General features: G+C 39.0%; 1 protein-coding gene across 5 annotated transcripts in view; it reads left to right on the plus strand.

Moving 5' to 3' along the window:
* The window catches only part of LOC111511444 (fatty acyl-CoA reductase wat), a 47,303-nt gene that overhangs the window by 6,952 nt on the left and 23,026 nt on the right, over positions 1 to 17,325 (plus strand). The window contains exons 1-3 of one of the 5 annotated variants that reach the window (XM_074174316.1): positions 1,417 to 1,951; positions 11,345 to 11,555; positions 15,227 to 15,475. In XM_074174316.1, coding sequence (XP_074030417.1) covers positions 11,364 to 11,555; positions 15,227 to 15,475 — 441 coding nt within the window. In that variant the 5' untranslated portion in view covers positions 1,417 to 1,951; positions 11,345 to 11,363. Of the gene's footprint in view, positions 1 to 1,416; positions 1,959 to 11,344; positions 11,556 to 15,226; positions 15,476 to 17,325 lie in introns of those variants that run through there. The other 4 variants (XM_074174315.1, XM_023167488.2, XM_074174317.1 and 1 more) reach the window with 4 other exon arrangements.

A 17,325-nucleotide genomic window follows, 5' to 3' on the forward strand; every position in this document is an offset into this window, starting at 1 on the left:
TTCTGAATGTTATTCAACTGTGAAAAGTTATTAAAGTCTAAGAAATCTCGTAACATATTGTATTTTTGTAAATTACTATCATGTATATTGAATTCACCAATAACATAAACTTTTTCGTTATCATAAATTTGGTCTTGTATAAAATTAAATGCCGTTTCAACTATTTGAACTGTACTACTGGGAGATAAATAAATTACACATAAGGTATATTTCTGATTACTTACTTTGAAAGTGATTGATATTGCTTCAAAATCTCTCCGATATCTGTTAACATGCAGAACTGTATATGATTTTTTGAGCGCAATAAAAACTCCCCCACCAGTAGTCAAATTAGTGTATTGTAAATTTCTTTCAGATCTTATCAAATTGTACCGCTGTACGTCAACTATTTCACCATCTTGTATGTTCTCCTGTAACCATGACTCAACAGCTATAATGATATCAAAATCCTCGACAAGACTTCTCCCAAAAAACTCATTACTCTTTGTATTTAGTCCCCTGCAATTCTGGTAATAAACATTCAGGTCATATGTACCTATTCTGCTACGATTTTTATTGCATTGGAGAGCTCTAAATATCAAATTAAACTATTTCAAATTGAATTTGGATTCAACAGTTTGGATTCAACAGTTGGAATCAACAGTGTTACAGATATTTGAATTTCCATAATACCAAATTGAGTGCTACTTAATAAAATAAATGAAGAATAAAATAAAAAAAAATATTTCCGTTTAGAAATTCTAACTTCAAAGCAAATCAATAACAACTTTAAATTCCAGCGTGAAGAAATGCAAACATTTTTATCAATGACTTTTTACTCTACACAAAAAGTCCTATTCCATGTCTACTTCTCGGTTTATCAGTTTAACAGTGTTGTCAACTCTAGCATATATTTTGCCATTCCTAGACCATACGTTTCTGACTCCATATTTCGATTTGGCTTTTCCTTGGATTTTGTAGCGTGCATCAGACAGATCTTCGTTTATGAACATTGACGTTCCTTTCAGATATTTCTTGGCTGAGAATATCTCATTCCGTTTTAGACACGACACAAAGGTAAGCAGTACCACTCTAGGACTGGGCTTATTATGAGAATTAGTAATTTTTCCCATGCGAAATACATTACTTATATCATTCACCGTAGTTTCAACTTTCAGTACACTATTCAACAAATTGAGTACCTTGGTAAGTGAATTTTCTCTCATTTCTTCCTCTAATCCAATTATCCTCAGAGAATTTAGCTTCAATTTTTGTTCGATCCTATCAATTCTATCATTTAAGGACACATTTCATTTTTATTCGCTTCGACTGTCTGTTCCAGTGATGAAAATTTGTCGAATAGGGTATTTAACTTTTTGCCTATTTTCTCGAATTGTTTTTCAAATTGTTTCTCTAGATGTTCCTCAATCATGTTTGATGAAATCTGGGTGATAATTTATTTAGGATAGCATCCACCATACAATCGTCCACTTGTCCACTTCTTGTTTTGGACATTTTCTTGGAGATATGACAACAATGTACAGGTAATTCAAACCAAAATTTCAAATTGCGTTCTAATGTTATTCTTTTTTACACTGCAGTGCACTTTTAAAGGCTACACCAATGATATTCTATTCACAACAGAGGGTCAATTGAAAGTCACAAAAACAAACCACTAACTATTGAAAATCTCTGGAGCTCACCTTGATAGGTGTTCACAGCAGCACAGTCATAGCACAGCATAGTTAATAAGAGATTGTGTGTTCGGCGAGTCTTGGCCTACACCTGCCAATATAAAGGAGATGCCTCCCAGTGACCTGTCCACCTTACATTATTCGATTGCTGACCATCGAAGACTGCAGACGTGTCTTAGCGATATAGCGTGCGGATTTCTCAATGAATGACCAGTCGTGCTGTAGTGTTTCTGGCTCAGTGTAGTTCGTGCGTTCTGTTGTTTTGCGCAAGCGAAAACGTTTCTGGTGAGTACGTTTAAATATTTCTTTTCCGTTACTTTGGTGCTCAGAGCTAGTGGTTGTTTCAATACAGTGTTTCAAGTCACGGCAGTATGGAGGAACTGCTATGCAGCCTGGCTGGGAAGGAGAAGGGCGAGATTATTGGCCTTATAAGCCAACTGATCTCGGCTCTTGTTCTGACCCAGTCGGACTTGCTTGGCAAAGCATTGCCAAGCCCTGGGAACGACCGCCACGTGTTGGCGGACCGCGAACAGGGAGTGGCTAATGCTCCACCTACTCGTGACTATTTCTCCGAACGCGAGTTCAGTGATGCTGACAACGACAACATGAGCGTACTTTCCTTCGCTTCCTCCGCCTCCAAAAAGAGGCGACTCAATGACGGCTTTCCACCGCTGCCTGACGTCTCGAGACGTAGAATTGACGAATGGACCAAAAAAGTCATCACAGATCAACCAAAGCCAGCTGGGTGAAAAAGAAAGCGGCCTTGAATAACGTCAGAGACGAGGCTCGGAAATATTATTCAGAATCCGAGACTTCCTCTCATCAAATAGCCAAAAATCGGGCTAACGAGGTGGCCACTTCGAGCAAACCAAGTACTGGTGATGCAGAGATGGACACAAATGCCAAAGAATCAATCGACAGTGCCTCCGAAAAATCGGAAAACACCGTCAAAACTCTACATGATGAGGAACCCACCCCCCCTACCCCTCTGAAGCAAGACATCCCGTCTTCAGCTTCAAAGGCTAGAATTCCACCCATTCTTGTCCGACAGAAGGACAAATGGGTACCGCTGCTGAAACTGACGGCTCAAGAGAAGATCAAGTTTTCGAAAGCCGTCAATCTACATGATGGTATCAAAGTCCAGTCGGAGTCTCCTGACGACTATCGGCGTCTGGCAAGGCTTTTGGTGAAGGAAAAAATCCCTCACCATACTTATTCGCTCCCCGAAGAGCGGCAACTACGTGCCGTTATCAGGGGAGTGCCAGAGCACTTGGCAGTCACTGATGTGCGCGAGGAGCTCGAAGCAAAAGGCTTTGACCTCACCAGCGTCACGCGCTTGAAGCGCGCTGGCAAACCTATGCCTCTGGTCCTTGTCTTGGTAGACAGAGACCAGAAACATATTTTTGAGTTCAAAGACCTCTTAAGCGTGAAGGTTCAGGTCGAACCCCAGCCCGGAAAAACTTCGGTGGGTCAATGCCACCGATGTCAGCGCTTTGGTCACTGCCAACGCAATTGCTTGGCAGTGCCCATCTGCGTCAAATGCGCTGGCAGGCACTTAACCAGTGCCTGCAAAAAGGCTAAGACTGACCCCCCGAAGTGCAATAACTGCAAGGGGGCACATACAGCCAACTATCGCGGCTGCCCCGCGTACCCTAAGGTATAAAGAAAAGGACAGGCTACACCTAAATAACCAGCCTCCTCAGGGAGACCTGCGGGGTCTGGACGCGTCCAGGAGGGGGTCAGCTTTGCAAAAGCTGCATCCAAGGGCGCAAGTACTTCTGCAAGTACTTCTGCAAAGCCCACCTCCCCTCGACCTGAACCCTCACCTCAGCCTCAGGGGGTTTCAGACATATGTGCCGCACTGGACCTGATGAAAAAGTTATTTGTTAAATTCCCCGTGTTACAGACAATGTTCACGGTGAATACTAACGTGATGACCGGAACTGCCAATGTCTAGACAACCAACGTTGCCTAGATCTCTGAAGATAGTTTTTTGGAATGCTAATGGCATTCGTTCAAAGAAGCTGGACTTCGAAAACTTTTTAATTGAGAACAACATAGATGTGGCTCTAGTCCAAGAGACACATCTAAGGAACGAATCTATTGTCAATCCAAACTACAGATTCTTTCACAGAGAACGTGTTGGACGTGCTGGAGGGGGAGTTGGCATTTTTGTCAAGCGATCCCTGCAGTGTGTCCAATACGGCATTGACAGTGCTCGATTGCACGGTACTGAGGCCGTGGGGGTCGAAATTCAACTGAGAAGGGGTTGTCACAGAATAATCTCGGTATACAACCCTCCGAACATTCGTCTACTCCCAGAATCTCTGGATGAACTGCTGATGGGAAGCAACATCCCGACAATTGCTGCTGGCGACTTCAATGCCAAGCACAGACCTTGGAGCAGAGCCACAAATCGAAACGGCCAAGCGCTCCATGCACATGTTGACAGACATGAATATCTTGTGCTGGGACCAGATGAGCCTACGTACTATCGCGGGCAGACTAGGCCTGACGTACTAGACATTGCGCTTCTCAGAAACGTCTCTCTGACTAGCGAAATCTACGTTCTGTTGGAACTGGATTCTGATCATAATCCAGTAATCCTGGTACTGGTCGATGATCTGAGTATCGCGTGAGATCTAAGACGGACTGGGATGTCTTCACAGCCCAGTTCGAAGAGATGCACGCCCCTCCTGAGGTACTCGACTCTCCCGACGAACTCGACGCGGCAGTTGAGCGTTTCGAGCTTTCTGTGAATGATGCGTTTCGAGCGGCCACCTCCAGGGAGGAGTGTCCGCTGAAGAGCTACAACGAGTTTCCCCCTCGTATCAAAGCCTTGATACGAGAGAGAAATCGCCTGAGAAGGCTCTATCAGCGAACCCTTTTCCCAGGGGACAAAACAGCTGCGAACAGGATGGCCAACCGAGTCAAACAGGCCATCATTGAGCATCGAAACGAAAGGTGGGAAGAGCTCTTGGAATCCTTCGAACCTGGGAGTGACGAGCTTTGGCGAGTCACTCGTAGGCTCAGGGGGAAGAAGACTGCTCTCTCACCCATTCACGGAGAGCGCGGAGTGTGCTACTCCCCGCCGATAAGGCGTTAGCCTTTGCAAACACGATGGAACATCAGTTTCAACTTAACGTTGACGACGATGACGATATCGATCGCGATATGCTGCTGGAAGACCGGGTTCACCGACTCCTCAGGGAAGATGACAACGACGACATCCGTCCGGCTTCTATGGAGGAGCTGAAGGGTCATATCAAGGCTGCAAAGGCCAAGAAGGCTCCGGGGGCCGATTCAATAACCAACAAGTTGTTGAAGAGACTCCCGGAGAACTGCGTCGAATTTCTCTTGAGCTTAATTAACAGTTCGTTGGCCCTCAGACACATCCCTAGAAGGTGGAAGCATGCGAACGTCGTCATGCTCCAAAAATAGTCAGAAACAGCTGTTCCCGCAGAACTATCGCCCGATCAGTCTACTCTCGTCGGCGGCTAAGCTGGCTGAAAGAGTTGTACTGCAAAGACACAACGAAGAAGTTGAGGACCGAAATGTTCTGCCTAATGAACAATTCGGCTTCAGGAGATAACACTCCACTGAACTACAGGCTCTAAGGTTGGTCGAAAATACCATCAGCGAGCTCAACACAAATAAAAAGGTGCATATTGTGCTTTTAGACATCTCGAAGGCCTTCGACCGAGTATGGCACGAAGGCCTTCTGCACAAGCTAAACGCGTTCGACCTACCTCGGGGCCTGATCCGGTGGATCGGGTCTTTCCTGAAAGGCAGAACTTTTCAGGTCAGAGTAGAGGGCTCTCTGTCTGACAACAGAGAGATCCTCGCTGGAGTGCCACAGGGGGCCGTGCTCTCTCCGACGCTGTATTCGCTCTATACCAGCGACCTACCTAGGTCCGAACGAGTGAAGATATCCCTGTACGCCGATGACACGGCTCTTCTCTCATCTTCCATGGGACGAGAGCTCGGCGTCGTCTACATGCAACGAGCATTGGACGACCTCGAGCGCTGGTACCTCGATTGGAAGATCCGAGTAAACCCGGAAAAGACTCAGGCGATAACCATGGGAAGATTACTATCTTCTTCGGCCAGAAAAGTGAGAATCTCTGGAAGGGAGATTGACTGGCAAGCGCGGGTAAAGTACCTCGGCCTTTTAATAGACCGTAGGCTCACTTGGAACCCGCACATTATGTACGTTAAATCTAAGATCGAGGGTCGGATAGCCAGTCTGTACCCTCTGATCAATAGAAAATCCAAAATGAGTTTAAAAAACAAAATTACGATCTACAACACGATGTTCAAGCCTGTCATCATGTACGCTTCAGGCGTCTGGGGACAAGCGGCTCCGTCCAACATTTCCATTTTGGAAAGGTTGCAAAATAAGTTAATCAGGATGATTGTGAATGCTCCTTGGTTCGTGCGAAATGAAGTTATCCGCAGAGATTTGCAGCTGCCTTCCATTCGGCAGTTCATTCAGTCGAGGAATCGGCGAGTTTTTGAAGCTGCGGAAAATCCGTTAGTTAGGAAAGCTATAGACTATACTGTAGACGACCCCTCTCGATATTCTCTCTATCGAATGAGGCCCCCGTTAACGGACGAATAACTTTTTCATCCACCCCACCCCAGCCAGGTAGGGGTATCCCGTGAAGGGCGGCACTGATGTCTTAGGACTTCATGCCGTCATCTATCAGTTGTGTACCCATTGGTCCCTCTCGAGGCCAATAACAGCCAAAAGGGTAGGGGAGCTGGTCTCCAAACCTGGAAGAAGTGACGATGATGGCATTCTGACCTGTCCAAGGACAAGATGGACGATGACCAAGGAGTGAAACTCCTCGGGAGGATGTACAATGGGTCACATGTGGCCTGAGTGCCGTTGGCTTACCCTACAGATACAGATACCGTTTTCTGAATTTGAAATAGTTTCAGTTTTTTTCTTCGGAAATCATGACGTCTAAAAAGGCTGATAGCTTTGAGTTGAGGAATATTATGGATCGAAATTTGGTTTTAGAGTTAGGTCATACTCAAAGGCTTACCACACTTTAGCATAATCTTCGTTATTTCGTTACAAGTTGGTAAAAAATGCAGTTTTTTCGTTTGCTTGAAAACGTGACTGAGAGTTGATTATTTCAAATGAAGCACCCTATGTATTATAACAAATAAAAAAGTTAAAATTTTCTTCCTTTCTATGTATATCATGCGTATACTCAACCAGTCAAGTTCCAGACTTTAAGGCATTTATTTATAAAAATCTCCCTTCAGGTATTTCCATTCCCTATTACTTAAGGAGGCCATGATTATCTATTATCTGACAGTACCGTTGTGATATTCTCCTAATTTGTAATAATATACACGGTGTTCTATTTGAAATAATCAACTTTCAGTCACTTTTTCAAGCTAACAAAAAACTATATTTTTTTACCACCCTGTATTGAAGTAACGGAGTTTACGCTGAAATGTGGGAAGCCTCCAAGTATCACCCTAACTCCAAACATATTTTGCTGTACCATAGTATTCCTCAACTCATTTTTAGAGGTCATGATTTCCGAAGAAAAAATTGAAATTAATTCATAAAGGAAAATACCAAAAAAATTTGTTGAGTAATTGTTGTAGATTTCAAAAATAATATCATATACAGGGTGTTCTATCTAGAAAATCAAAGTCGCTACTACTTTCTAATAGAAGTGACAACACCGCATTATCCAAAATATTTTAGTAAGGTGTAGAATTTCGGAATATGTAATTACCGATACGTAATTATTTTATTGTGAGATTTTTACCGTTTAGTGGAAATCTCACAATGAAGTGTTTTTTTAATATGACATGTTTCAATCTGTTTTCAAAAGTGAATTTGGGATCATGAACGTTCTTCAAAGGTTGTTGAATCTAGCCTAGAATCAATTATAAGATTGGATCTTGAGTAATAAACCATGATGATGAAAAAACAGTGCCTGCAGAAAGATATCACCATATCAATATTAAATTCTACAAAAAGGATTTGAAGCTTTATATCTTCTATTAATTATCTGCGAGCGCTTTCGACAGTTGGTAGTACTGTCATCAATAAAGGAAAATTAGTTGCCTCAATCAAATATATATATATATATATATATATATATATATATATATATATATATATATATATATATTATATGATAATTATTCATTTCAAATAATGGTGGACGAGCGGGTTTGATGTCGTCGAGTGAAACTACATTTTTATCAAGACTCGTTGCTCCGATCGACTTTCCACACGAGTACTTTTATTCATAAAGTTGTCCAAGTGACCTTATTTTGTTGAAAAATATTGAAAAATATCTGTCATTTCAAAGTTTTGGGGTGTGGACCATCGGGGGTAGTCCGTTCCTGACTTTGTAGCAAAACAACTGACTCCTGCATGAAAGCTCATCGAAGGAATCCATTTGTTCAGTCAATTTCCAAAATTTGGATGATTTTGAATATTCACTTGAAAAGTTATCAAAGAAAAACATTTTTCATTTTGTAACTTCGAGGGCCCGTAACTTGGTTACGAAGACTTTTAGGAAAAAAAGTTATATGAAGTACTGGTGATATTTTGACCCCATCTATACATTCACGAGAGGAAAAGAGGAAGTCCAGGGACACCCTGTATATATATATATTATATATATATATATATATATATATATATATATATATATATATATATATATATATATATATATATATATATATATATATACTCTTAGATATATCAGGTTTCTTCACTTCATTTGCCAACGACACTACCGTTCTATGGCACTCTGAAGATGTGAACTTGCTTCAAAAAATGTTACAAGCTACCTACTAAAAATCAAGTCGTGGTGCAATGCAAATTTTCTATGTTTGAATTTCAATAAAACAGAATTCCTCATATTGGAATGTCTTGTTCCGGATATAGAATTAGGTGCTGACTTTTCATCATCTGACAACAATATAGAATTCTTGGAACTAAACATACCAATTTGGAATTCACAAATCATATAAATATGCTAAATAAAGCGTTATCATCCGGCTGTTTTGCCCTCAGGTTTAGGTTATGCTGCGGCAAATAACATCTATTTTGCTCTCATTGACTCAAACCACAGTTCTGGGGTTTGTTTGGTAATGAACTCTTCGAGAGTGTATTTTTGCTGCAAAAAAGCGAGCGGTGCGGTGAAACACAGATTACCGACACTAACCTCGTTCTACGTTTTGGAAGCTTTATGTATCATCTACAAGAATAAATCTCTTTATGAAAATAACAATCGCACTGCACGGAATGCAATGAATTCATCATTATTTATCTCGAAATCCACACTGATCAAAGACACAATAATTTACGTCGGTGTCAAAATGTATAATGAACTTCCTGAAGATATAAAGAACATGGACTCTCTTGAAACGTTTGTGAAAAAGTTACATGAAAGCCTACAATCTGACAGAATATTTTAATGACGAAACGATATGAAATTGACGGTGCTTATATGTAATTATACAGTGCTAGTCAAAAGTCCCCTCCCCCCCTCGAATCTTTGGAACGGGTATACTTATAATAATGAAATTCGGAGGGTGGAAATAAACGGATGTAGGCTTCTTAACTGGTCATAACAGGTGACGCAATAGTCATAAATGACGTCACAAGGCCACTGTGACCAAAAATTTTGAATGGGACCCTATGGCAAGTGACAGCTCGTTTGAAAGGTATTGAAAATACCTATTCAGTCATACCAATTTTGTTTGGGTTTCGGCTGATTTTGATTGATAAATTGAAGAAATACGAAAATTATTGTTTCGCATTTAATTAATAAAGATTTTAAAGTACGCCTCTGGTTCATTGTCAAAAAGGTTGACGTGTTTGAATTATCTACTTGTCAAAAGTGTTTATACCTTGAAAATTTACCTAAGCTATTGTTTAACGAGACGTTTAAGTGTTTACATAGGCAAAATGGTACGTACTGTAGCCGAAAAAGTAGCAGCTATCTTAATAATTGGTGAATGTAGAAACAATTTCCATGCAGCGGAACGACTGTTTAATGAGAGGTACCCCGATCGTCCTATATCGAGGGTTTATTTGAGGGAGCTTCTTCGGAAGTTTGAAGCATCAGGTAGTGTTCAAGATGCCAAACGATCTGGTCGACCAACAATTAGTGATGACAAAAAAATTAACATACTTGGAGAAATGGTAGTGAACCCTACTCCTTCCACAGCCCAAGTTGCGTCTATCTGTGAAGTCAGTCAAAGGACAGTACATAGGGTGTTGGCTAAAAACAAATTTCATCCATACAAATTAAAAATGGTGCACCAACTTTCAGATGATGACCCCGACCGAAGACTAGAATTCTGTGAAACTATGTCCGATAAAATGAACCAACAACCAGGCTACATACAGACACTTTGTTTTAGTGACGAAAGTACTTTCTTTCTCAATGGAAATGTTAACACTCAAAATGTGAGGTATTGGAGTGACACAAATCCTCACATCTTTCGTGAAAAACATACTCAATTTCCAGAAAAAGTAAATGTTTGGGCAGGTATTTTGGGAAACCACATAGTTGGGCCTCTTTTTCTCAATGCTAACTTAACCGGTGAATTGTATCTGGAGATGTTACAAAGTGATATTGAGGCGTTAATTCTTGAAATTGTAGAAGATAATCCAGATGAATTCGACAACTTGGAAATAACGTTTCAACAAGATGGTGCTCCTGCACACTATTACGGTGCAGTAAGACGTTACCTAGATGAAGAATATCGTGGTAGATGGATTGGACGACGAGGTTCGATCGAATGGCCAGCTCGGTCACCGGACCTTACACCATTAGATTTGTTTCTATGGGGGTACTTGAAATCTAAGGTTTACGCTACAGCACCTGACAGTATTGCCATTCTGAAACAACGAATTGTTGAAGAATGTAGGGCAATTTCCGCTGACACACTGGGACGAGTACGACAAGAGTTTAGCAATAGGATGCATTACTGCCAGGAAGTAGATGGAGCACATTTTGAACACTTATTATAAGAACTGGTTCTTAAATTTTTAATAATTAAATGCGAAACTATAATTTTCGTATTTCTTCAATTTATCAATCAAAATCAGCCGAAACCCAAACAAAATTGGTATGACTGAATAGGCATTTTCTATACCTTTCAAACGAGCTGTCACTTGCCATAGGGTCCCATTTAAAATTTTTGATCACAGTGGCCTTGTGACGTCATTTATGACTATTGCGTCACCTGTTATGACCAGTTAAGAAGCCTACATCCGTTTATTTCCACACTCCAAATTTCATTATTATAAGTATACCCGTTCAAAAGATACGAGGGGGGGAGGGGACTTTTGACTAGCACTATATATGTGTACTTTTACCTAGATGTGATTATTTATATGAACTATTTCCACGTAATTATGTAATAGTATATTTATCTGGATGTAGTTATTCATATGTTCCCTTTTTACCAGTGTTCGTCAATAACGTCCTGTATCTTGGATAATAATCACATCGGTACTCTTTCTTTCTCTCTCTATCTATTCACACCAATAAATACAAGCAGTTTATATGTATTTTATTCAAAAACACTCATTTCATATTTCATTTATTGTAAAAGAGAGGATCATACATGAATCATACGTTTTCATAATAAACCTGATTGAATTTCAGATCAACAATTCTCTGAAAAATGGAAGATTCTCAGATACAAAGTTTTTACAAATCACGAAATGTCTTTATCACAGGCGGTACAGGATTCATAGGGAAAGTTCTGATAGAAAAGTTATTGAGATCAACCGAAGTATCGACAATATATCTTCTCGTTAGAGAAAAAAAAGGAAGAACTGTTGACGAAAGAGTTGATAAAATGTTTGATGACGTGGTAAGTTGTCGAAAGCATTATATCACCAGTAAATACATCATTTCCATTTATTTTTTATCATAATCACCGGAATGAATCATATTCGTCTTTGTAATAATGACAATAATAATTATAACTTGAGATGTTTTGAAGATTGGGTTGATTTCACTGGATTTCAGTAATATAATGGTCTACTAAACTGTCAGCAAAGAACGCTGGATTTGGTCATCAGTTCTGAAAGTAACTAGACTTCTTGATACGTAAAAAGGGACAATATACTATTTGTTATGGAGGATACTTATCATCCTGCATTAGATATTACAATCAATATAAATACTTGTAAACATGAACACGAGAAAAACCTGAAGGAATTCAAATATAACTACAAAAACACTGAATTTTATAGACTTTGCGAAATGGTGAGGGATACCGACTGGTCCAATGTGACAACAGAAAAAAATGTTAATGTGGCAATCGAAAATGAAACAAGACCATCAATGAATATTTACCAAAGTACAATGTCTATAAAAACTCAAAGAAAGATAAGGCTCGGTTTGAAAATGAAATTAAAGAAGGTTTAGGATATTGAGATGTGTATCTGATTATATGCAGTATAGGTCAACAGTTTGAGAAAGAAGATTTAAACACTAAGGAGATTAGGGAAGAGGCTATTCATTACAAATTGAATAATAGTTTTTGGAATTGGGTGAATAATAGAAAAATCAATAATGGTATTATTGGGAACTATGAATATGAAAGGAAAAAATGAAGACAATGAAACAGCGAAAGCAATTGCAACGTTTCTGGCCTCTGTTTACTGAAATAGAAAGTTATTGTGTCAATTATACACTGAAAGTGTGAATTGAACAGCCTTCTCCCTTGGAGAAGAGTGTTCAACTTATTGATGGATATAGATTCAAAAGTTTCATTGAGTGCTTTCAAAGAATTCGTTACACAGTACCTTAGAAACTTCAATTAAGCATGTAGTGGATATTAGTCTGTAAGCCATACAAATTAGTGAATTCATATTGGAATTTTTTCATTCATACTATAAAGCCTTGTATGTCGGTTTGAAAAATAAATAAATAAATAAACAAGTAAATAATTTATTTATTTATTTACTGTCATTCATTTTTATAGAAAAAACTTCTTTCTCAATTCTAGAAATTACTTCAATAATTTCATTCATACTATTTCCAGCCAATCTCGCTACCAGTTGTAGCGGAACTATTTCCAGAAGCGAAAATTTGTAACTTTTCACCGTAGCATAAAGGGCATTAATTGAATAACTGTCAACAAACTTATGATGCACTATTTGGAACCTTTGGTGTTGTAACGAATATTACTGGATTTTTTTTTCCCAACACCAAATCGTTATTTTTAACACATCGACACGTGTTTCGATCATCAAGTGATCATCTTCAAAGAGGAAGATTAAAACTGTTAAAAATAACGATTTGTCAACAAACTGTTGATGTTTTTATTTCATCGTGTCTAAATCACTTTCTCTAAACAAGTCATTTTTAACGGTTTCATTTAGCTTGCCCTGTTTCTTTGTTCATTTACTGATCTGAAATTTCGTACACACATTAAGTTTTGATGACAAAACAATTCAATAAATTTTGTATCATTGTAAATCCAAGTTGGCGCAGCTACAAAATGGCGGATCACATGTAGTTTCAACTACTTCAATATGGGTATCAAATTACAGAGCTTAACTAGTAGAATAGTAGTATACTTTGAAAAAGATGCAATTTCAAGATGCCTGCAGGTGAAAATTGCCAAATTACATATTTTTTCACAACTACCACAATATGGGCATCAACTGACAGGATTTGACTAGCTGATTAGATGGAAATTTAAGATGGCCGCAGCTAAAAAATGCCGGTTTACTTACTTTATTTTTCACAACCACCCCAATATGGGTAACAAATGACATGGCTCGACCAATAAAATAGTAGTACACTTTGAAAAAGATGAAAATTCAAGATGTCTGCAGCTACGAAATTTCGGAGTATAGAGTACGGACTACAGAAATCAAAACTTGAAAATTTCATGTAGAACGGTTTTTTTGAAAAAAAGTTGATAATGATGTAGATGTATAGTAGAAATTGAAAAATTGTTTGTCTGATCAATTTCTACCACCTGATTCCAGTATCTACACAGCTGAACTTCACGCCATTAAAACTGATCTAGTACACTACAATAGAACCGAAGGCAACTCCGTGATATTCACGTACTCGCTTAGTTCAATACAAGGACTTCAACTTTACCCCAAAATTGCCATTCTTCTTCGAATCAAAAGAGAACTTGTAGAACTAACCAACAACAGAAAAAGAGTGGAAATAGTCTGGGTATCATCTCACACATGCATTAAAGGCAACGAAATCGCTGACGTAGATGCTAAAACTTCCACTACATATCCAGGAACATATCAAAACTTCCAGGTTCCACACGAAGATCTATATAACGACATAAAAAAAACTTATATTCAAACGATGGATACGGAAATGGTGGAGCTTCTTAACCCCCAATAAACTTAGAGATATCAATCCAAACCTAGTTATTAACAACTACCGCCCTCTCAGTCGTAGACAGCAAGTCATTCTCACCCGGCTACGCTTTGGCCACACCCGGTGTACTCACCTACATCTAATCAAGAAAAAAACACCCAACCGATGCCTCAACTGCAACGTTGATCTAAGTGTTTTAAGCACATTATCATGGAATGTCCCAGCTACCAAAACGAAATACGTATATCCGGCTTAGGAAATGAATACTCCAGTACCCTAGATATCAAAAATATAGACTCACTGTTGTGTTTTTTGAAATGTATCAAAATTTGTAACATGATATAGAATATAAAACACCTTATTGTTCTACCGCTAATAACCTAGCTGGTTGATGCGGTATAATTGAAAAAAAAATAACGTAGATTGCTGAGGAGAGTGGTTTGATGAATGCTACCTAAGACCCTCCGAATTATTTTTTAGTTTTTAGTACATCATCTACAGTATTATCATCTTTCATTTTCAACAAAACCGTTTCACATAAATTTTTTCACTCATTTCAATAGGTAATTGGTGAAAACTTTTGCTGGTTTCAACATCAGTGTGTTATTTCAATTTATGATTCCATAAGGTCACAATGGTTGTGGCTTTTTCTGTCGAATTTTTCAGTGTCACTATTTCTCGGGTTTGAAGGCTATGAATATTTAAAATTCCTTCCTAACGTTTTACTGGCTAGCTTCCTCAGAGGTTTCCCAAAACAAAATATGGATGAAAGTATCAAAAAACAGAGCAGAGCAGAGATAGCGACTAAATTCTGGTGGAAATGACTCCATCTGGGTTCCAACTTTCTCAACGAATAATAAAAGACCACGCTTCCTCTTCTTCTAGTTTTGACACTACTTGGTAGCCACTGTTCGAAAGCCAAATAATTGAAGTTTTCATTTTGAAATTGCTTATAATTAATATCGACCACTAACATCTCAAAACACTTGAAATCGAAACCATTTTGGAGTTGAAATATTTTCATAATATAACTTAGGAAATGGTGTATCAGTTGAAAAACGATGTTTGCGACACTTACCAGAATCATCAGCCGATTCCTTACGCCCACATGACTAGACATACTATGAATTGATTGGATTTCTTTTTCTGCAAAGCATGTTCATTATTACTCTCTTCCAGATTTTCAATGTCCTTAAAAAGGAATGTCCAAAATACAAACATAGGATAGACGTTATCTCAGGAGATTGCACGATGCCTGATTTGGGACTGTGCATGCAAGACAAACAGACTTTGATGTCGAAAATCGATATAGTATTTCATATAGCAGCAAACGTGAGATTTAATGAATGTTTGAAGCTTGCCTATATGATAAATGTGAATGGAACCAAAGAAATCTTGAAATTGGCAAGACAAATGACCAATCTGAAGGTAAGTGCGAAATCACCCAACCTGTTCTCTTTATTGAAAATTCAGGATGACAGTTTCTAAAAAGTTTTTTGAATTCAATTATTAACAAAAAAACTGATGTAATTGTTGCATCATGAATGATATATCATTCGCAAATCAGTTCCCAACAGAATGATTATAGAAAATCGTTTTCTTCATGTTAGTTTCTGAAAATATTAAAAACATTCGATAATTTTTGGCATCTGAATCTAACCAAGTTTATATATACGAGGTCTATTGAAAAAATAAAATGAATTTCCATTTGTCTCAAAAAATATATATTTATTCATCAATTTCTATTGTGTCCCTTTCAAAGTTTTTCCTCTTTTTTTCCAATTTTCGAATCAGTTCTGATATGCACTTTTTGGTATGTCCTTGAGCTCTCTCAGCGTTTGGTACTTATCTCCTCAATCGTCGCAGAACGCAGTCTTTCCATAGGTTGCTCCAATCTTGGGGACAAGAGAAAGTCGCAGGGAGCCAAATCAGGTGAATACGGTGAAGGAGATAAGATTACGGCCAAGTAATGACGAGCGAACGGGTGCAATATCGTAAAGCCAAAGCCATGAATGGTTTTTCCCCAACAGAGGATGTTTTTTTTGTATTGATTCTCGCAAGTGGTGCATAACTTCAAAAATATACGGCCAATTTACAGTACCACCATGTGGCAAGAACTCCCGATAAACTACGCCACAATAATCGAAGGAAACAGTGACAAAATCTTCACATTTGATCGGACTTGGCGTGCTTTTTTGGTCTGGCTCTCCTGGTCTTTTCCAGTAGGACGATTGAACTTTGCTCTCGATATCATATTCATAAACTCATGATTTGTCACCAGTTATGACTCTATCAAGCATATTGTCGTTGAGCGAACTAAGCTGCCACACGCTTCATGCCCAAAAATGTCCGAAAAATTGTCTTCACTTTCTTAACATTTTCATCGTTGGTGATGTGCTGAAGCGTCCAGGGCCATCTGTGTCATTCACATTTTTTTGACCTTCCGTGAAAAACTTGTACCACTTGTTAACATGCTTCTGTCTCAGAGTACAATCATCCTATCTGTATGCTATCTTGCAGTTTGCAAGGCTTATTAAATTGAGACCTCAAAGAAATGAGCGGATCAATATTTTTACAGACAGCAAGAGCGCACTAGGGGCTCTGACAAACCCGAAGGTGACATCAAAACTGGTCTGGGAATGCCATGAAGAACTGAATGAACTTGCAAATAGGAACAAATTAATTTTGTACTGGGTGCCAGGGCATTCAAGAATCACAGGTAATGATGAAGCTGATGAATGCACCAGACGCGGATCATCAATTTCATATATAGGTCCTGAACCAGCTCTGGGGGTACCAAAATCATTGGTATGAAACCAGATCATGACATGGACCAATAACAAGCACACAGAGTACTGGACAAAAGTACCTGGCAACAAACACAGTAGAACCTTCATTAGGGAACCGTCCGAGAAAAGAACTGAAGAACTACTTCAATATAATAGGGATCGGCTCAGAATAATTACAGGGTTACTAACCGATCATTGTCAGCTTAGAGGACACCTGAATAAAATGGGGTGTACAACGGAGACCTCAGCTGCAGATGATGCAACGAAGGGATAGGAACAGCTCGCACATCTTATTCGAATGTGGGGCACAGAATCACAGGAGGCAGGCTATGTACGAAATTACGTCCAGAAGAATATGACGAACATCCAACACGGAACCTGTACAAACTAGTACAGGGAACGAGACTGATGGAATGGGTGTCATGAGAAGATGGGAGAATAAACGCAATAAGTCCAAGAGGCTGCAGTGTTTTCTGGAGACTTGGACTA

Source organism: Leptinotarsa decemlineata, unplaced genomic scaffold, assembly GCF_025532065.1.
Source record: "Leptinotarsa decemlineata unplaced genomic scaffold, Ldec_3_MD MMD2_tig00000576_RagTag_RagTag, whole genome shotgun sequence".
NCBI classification, from domain to species: domain Eukaryota; kingdom Metazoa; phylum Arthropoda; class Insecta; order Coleoptera; family Chrysomelidae; genus Leptinotarsa; species Leptinotarsa decemlineata.